The sequence below is a fragment of the Euphorbia lathyris genome, chromosome 5, assembly GCF_963576675.1.
Source record: "Euphorbia lathyris chromosome 5, ddEupLath1.1, whole genome shotgun sequence".
NCBI classification, from domain to species: domain Eukaryota; kingdom Viridiplantae; phylum Streptophyta; class Magnoliopsida; order Malpighiales; family Euphorbiaceae; genus Euphorbia; species Euphorbia lathyris.
In genome coordinates, this window is record NC_088914.1 from 19,295,301 (window position 1) to 19,301,505 (window position 6,205).

The 6,205-nt window shown below is 30.2% G+C and overlaps 1 protein-coding gene across 7 annotated transcripts; it reads right to left on the reverse strand.

The window, feature by feature from the left end:
• Positions 1-373: 373 nt before the first annotated feature.
• LOC136231065 (uncharacterized) lies at positions 374-5,139 on the reverse strand. 7 transcript variants are annotated; one of them, XM_066020314.1, is made up of 7 exons: positions 4,863-5,139; positions 4,188-4,353; positions 2,919-2,955; positions 2,004-2,074; positions 1,838-1,906; positions 702-764; positions 374-583 (listed from the first exon to the last, which is right to left on the reverse strand). In XM_066020314.1, the coding sequence occupies exons 2-7, from the start codon at positions 4,251-4,253 to the stop codon at positions 494-496; spliced, it is 396 nt and encodes a 131-aa protein (XP_065876386.1). In that variant the 5' UTR covers positions 4,254-4,353; positions 4,863-5,139; the 3' UTR covers positions 374-493. The 7 variants fall into 7 exon arrangements, 4 of the variants coding, with proteins under 4 accessions (XP_065876386.1, XP_065876384.1, XP_065876383.1 ...); XM_066020312.1 differs by having other exon boundaries at positions 4,188-4,369; XM_066020311.1 differs by lacking the exon at positions 2,919-2,955.
• Positions 5,140-6,205: the final 1,066 nt, after the last annotated feature.

The following is a 6,205-nucleotide window of genomic DNA, read 5'->3' on the forward strand; positions in this document are numbered from 1 at the left end:
GAAACATCCATGGCTAATCATATCCCTTTGCCACATGCAAATTCGTGGCAATAGTAGAATACATGTGGCAAGATATAATGGCTCATGTCAATCAACCTCACTGAGCCACAAGTATAACCGTGGCAAAATTATAACATTCGTGGCTAAAACTTTACTTAGCCTCGAACATAAAACACTTGTAGCTAGAGACTTTGCTTAGCCACGAATATAATCGTCACAAACTTGATCAAATTTTGACAATTTATTTTGAATTAATTTTTAATTTCTTTCATTATTATTGTTATTATTATAAGAACTTTTGGATTGAACATAGCTGCATTAAATTCAATAAGAAAAGAATAAAAAATAAACAAAGTCTAAAATTTTAATCACAAAAAATAAATAATTAATAATTAAACACCAATAATTCTATCATTCAACAGAAAAATTCAAGAAAGAAACTCCTATCAACAAAAAATAAATCTCTCAATTCTATTCCATTTTGGTAACATAATTAAGAACCTACAAATTCATCAATCATGTAAGCGACTGCAAATAATCTGGTATATATCCGCTTAAAAAATTGTTGTTTAGAGACCTGCATCTATAAAATACAAATATAAGCATGATATGAATAAAACTGATACCATGATTTAAAAGGAATAACAAATAATAATATCAAATTTACTTAAATACTATATCTAAAGCCTGACTCGCAAAACCTTACTACCCTTCAGCACACGTGTCTCCCACAGAAGCAATCTGCCCAGACAGTACAAGAACTCCTGATGAAGAGTATAAGCTATTAATAATAGCAACTAATTCAATCAAAATAATGCAGGTGATGAGATTCAAAGCTTCATATAACAATGATAAAATTAATAAGGAACATTACTACTAAATAGCAATGAAGAGCATCTTAATTGAGACAAAAATATAGGCACAAATGCTACAGATTTAAGTTCAAGTATAATCCTTATTTCGTTGCTTTTTGACCACTTAGCAGATGTGTTTAACGGGAATAAAAAAAGCTGAAACGAACTCACAAGATAGTTTCCTTGTGCATGGTACATAAGACAAAAACAGCAAATTACAAAAAGAAAAAGGAAGCATGTAATTCAATTTCCTATGTCGCCCTGTTATCTTTGGAGCGAAGTTCAAATTTGATACAAGTATATGCTTCATCTTGATCTCTACTATAACATAATACAATATGTGATTTCTCTCTTTCCACTCTTAACTATGTTATTCTTCAGATATCTTATCTTACATGAGTCATTTGTGCTGCAGTGAAGGAACTAAACAAGGTGGAACTGAAGGCCCGAGCTTTACGGAAAATATAAATTCCTAAGAATGTTTGAAGTCAAGGTATTCACTATTTTTGTCAATTCAATCCTAATTCCCATACAGAGTAGAAATCATGGAAATGTATCGGTTTTACGAATGAACTTCATAGCATTTTCATAATTAGAGTATGCAGAAAAAAATGCAAAAAAATAATTTATAGATCTACGACTCTATAACTAAATTAAATAATACTATCATTACTGAGGCTATAGTCAACAATTGTTCTGTTCCAATTAGAAGATTGACTTATTAGAAATTAAATTCTTCTATTTTTTTTTCTGACCATTGAGATGAGGAATTAAGCTTCTTTTCGAGTGAATTGAGCTCTAACAACAGAGAATTTAAACTTCAATGAGGCTAGAGGTCAATTGTGATCTCATTAACTTTCACTTGGCATCGAATTTCCAATCTAACACCCTACAAAAACATATAGATCAATCTGCAAAATACATTAGAGATAATACAAACATATAAATAGTTAAAAAAAGGAAATTCAATAAGAAATTAGGACCTCATATTGCTTCAAAGTTGAGAGCTCATATATGATGTTTAAAGATTGAAGATTACTTTTATACAAATACTGCAAAAATAAAAAGGAAGTTTCCTTAATGAAATGAGCTCAAATAGCAAAAAGGGAAATGCATATCAACTTTAATTGCAATAGGAAGAGCTCTCACAGCAATCATAGAAAGGAGCTGCAAAAACAAAACCTTGGTAAATAGCCAAGCTAAATGTCGGAGTTTTGAGACTACAAAAAAAAATCAGTTTATTAAACTTCATGGATGTAAATGCCAATTAAGAAAAATCAATTCATAATAAAGACTCAGATTATAGTCTATAGTCAAATCCACAACCAAAATTGTAAACTAAAATTTGACATGTATCTCATAAAGTTGCACAATTCCTAATATAAACATTTGAACTCTTCATAGAATTTGGATAAGCGTAACAATTACACATGGAGATTGGAAGCATTAACCAAAAACAAAATATGATCTCTCCTACAAAATTCAAGAGACCAATATTTGAACTCATCAACTCAAAATAAAAAAGAAAAGCAGGAAAATAAAACAAAAATCAAAGAAGAAACAGATAGTTAATTATCTAATTAGCAGAAAAAAATGGAACATGAAGAACAAGATATGAAAGCAACATTGAAAGAGAGTATCCAAGAAAGAAAAAAAAAATTCCATAAGCAAATAATAGGGAATTGAAGGACCATATTAGAAACTCAACTTGGGGAAACTGAGAAAAAAATGAACCAGAAACTAACTTAAAAGTGCAGCTTTCTCTATGAGATGTTCTCATAGATACAACAGTTAAGAAAAAACCAGAAGCAAAATAAATTTATCAATAGGAAAACCCAACGTGAGCATTCCTAATCAAAAGCAATAGGGATACAAAAGAACCTAAAAGGCTGTAAATTTAGGTAAAAATAGATCTGACCAACTTGGGCTTTTGCATGTTTGGTTGGTAAAGATAAAATTATGTTTGTTCATAAAAAAAGAGTGCAAAAATAAGAAGAGGAATCGATCAAGAAAGCAAAATGAAATAAGAAGAGAAAGCTGCAAGTTTAGGATTGGACATTGAACCTTCCATCATTGAGCTTGAAGAACAGATCTTAACCAACTTAGCATGGGTAAGCAGTCATTTGTCGAAGATCAATAGAGAAAAAGAGGGACCAACCATCGAAGGAAATTCCATACAGAAGATAAACAAATGATGAGAAAAAGGTATGGTAATATCATGAGGCTGTTTTAATTTTCAACTTTTACACACTACATTGTTAATCTTTGAGATAAGGTACCAAAATAGGCCTATGATTTTTGGAGAAGTGTCAATTTAGAATCCACGAACAAATAGCACCAATATAGGCTTAACATTTAAAAAATGGTATCAATTTAGGCATCGATAACGGATTAGACATGTCATTCATATTACTCAGTTAAATTCTGATTTCTCCCTCCACGTACAATTGACAGAACTTAACGAAGTAATATCAATGAAGTGTCTCGTTCTGTTATCGAGGCCTAAATTGGTACTTTTTTTAAACCTTAAACCTATATTGGTGCTATTTTGTACGTAGAGCTTAAATTGATACTTTTTCAAAAACCATAGACCTATTTTGGTATCTTTTAGTTTAACATATTAAACCCTCAATAATTAATATTTGTACATATCACTTTTCAACTTTTACACACTACATTGTTAATCTTTTAATTTAACATATTAAACCCTGAATAATTAATATCTGCACATATCATGTCTATATTAATTGGATATTGTCTGTCATAGGACCAACCAATTTAAAAGTTTATTTTTCTTATTTCGAAAGTATGTAATACTTGAGATGGAACATTAAGTAAAGGGGGCTTCCGAAAACTAGTAATATTGACATTTCAGCATATGTATTCACTTTGGCCTATTAACTGAATTCTGCAAGAATATTTGTAATGGCCAGAATGCTTGACAATTAAGGACCATTAATTATACAACAGAGAAAAGGACCATTAATTGATTGGTGTTCTTTATCCAATATAAAGTAAGAACCAAAAGAACACAGCCAAAACAATGGCAGAATGGAACAATATGATTGCATTGGGAAATTGAAAATATTTTTCCTCAACAAAAAGGCATTCACTAGAAGCACCTAAACATGATTTTGATACGAAGCCAAAAATTGTTATCCTCTAATCAACAGGTGTTTTCTTTCAATCTTATTGAAGGCATGCAAGAGAGAGTTTTAGACCAGTTCCCAAAATATATACATTGAATTCAATACTGATAGCATTTGAAAGACAAAACCATAATTAGTAAAACTAAGAACTATTAATCTATTTTCATTGTAAAGGAAAACTTACTTCTTCTCCATCGAGCTTTATGCTTCCTTGATACCAAGATAAGACTCCAACAAACCAGGATTTCATCTATGAATTGATCAATATATTTCTCCCTGAAATTCTTCTCACTTAACACTAAGTGATTAAACTTCTTCATCCCTTTTATAAGCTTATTGGATTCCAAAACCTTCAAAACATGACATCTGAGATATTTATAGCAATTTTCATCAATAGAATCATATCATATTATTTATGAATGGTTCATAAACAATTCCAAATGAATTATAAATTGACATTTACAAACGAGACATTATATTCTTTCAAGTCAACAATTGACATGGGCTTATCATCAATTTCTATCATACTCAACGCATCATATTCAATGAGAAGTAAACTAATAGGAAGTAGTAACTAACATGAGTTGAAGTGACAAGAGAAAGACTGTCATTAGTTAATACCTTCTCTAACCTATATAAACTGAAAAATAGTAGACCATATAGTATGTAAAACCTTTAAGATTTCCCTTAACCAATTAAACTCTCCTTGAATATTGGGAGTTTCCCTAAACCCATTCAAAATCTCTCAACCCATTCAAAATCCCTAATCCCAAGCAAACACTCGTTCTATATAAAATATCACATTCAAGCAAACCCATTCAAAATCCCTAAATCCATTCAAAGTGAAGGGTTAACTCACCTCAATTGAAGAAAACTTTGGTGTTTGATGTTGCCGCCGTCCAAAAAACAAAGAAAAATTCGGAATTTTAAGAGTAGTGGACAGCGGTGGTTCAATGGTCGACAGGGGTGGTTCAATCGGGGATGAGAAGTAGTTTTCCCATCAGGAATCGTACAGTTAAAATGATGAGTAAATAGAACTGATGAGAGAGGAGGGGAGTGGAGAGACAGGGGTGTGGGAAAGATCGAGACCGAGGAAGAGAGAACGTTTGGTAATGAAAAAATGGGAGGGAGAATAATATGCAACTCCCGCCTCTCCCTTGTAAAAAAAGTATAAGACCCATTTGCATACCTAAAAAAAAAGCCTTCAAAATTAATTACAACCTTAAACTATAAAAATTATCAATTAAATCCTTGAATTAAGTAAAATTATCAGTTCAATTCATATCCTATCCTAAAATAATATATGTGTTAATTCAAAATGAGTTTGAGAAAGAATGTATGAAATTGTTCAACCGAATAATTTTTGATGAGACCTCAATTGAAGATTTTTGTTTAGAATGGGGACTCAATTGATGATTTTTAGTTAGTTCATGGACCTGATTGATGATTTTGATAGTTTAGAGTCCTAATTGAATTTAAAGCCTTAGTTTAGAGATCCAAATGGATACTATACCTAAAAAAATAAAATATCGTTTTATTATTAGTTTACTACACCGTGAGAGTAGTGGATTTTTTTTTTGTAGGGAATACATATAGAGAGTAGCAGAATTAAATCCCCTGATATAATTTCCATCGTTATATTAAACAATAATAAAGAAGAAAACACAAATTTAAATTTAAGATAATAAATAATAGAATATTTTTATATTAGTATAGAATTATTATTGTGTATATATAATATACTGCATCAAATTTTCATTGTAAATATATTAATTAAATTTAAAAAAACTAAAAAGATAAGTTTTCATTTATATAATTAAGGATAATTTTATATTTTAATATATAAAAATATATTGAGGGACTAAAAAGTTGATCAAGAAAAACTCAAGGACCTTAATATATATATATGGACTAACTAGTATAATAGATTAAAATACCTCAATATTAATTATTTATTCAAAAATTAATTGATATTTTGTCACGAAATAAATTATTCATGGCATAAGTAATTTTATACCACATGTAAACTTTTTTCGTGGTATAAATAGATTTAGCCACGAAAAACAATGTATCGTGGCACAATTCGTGGCATAAGTATATTTTTGCCACGAAAAATCATTACCCGTGGCATAAATATATCAAGTAATCTAGAGTTTCCGCAGGAATCTCTTTTTCCCGTGGCTTAAAGGAAATATGCCACGA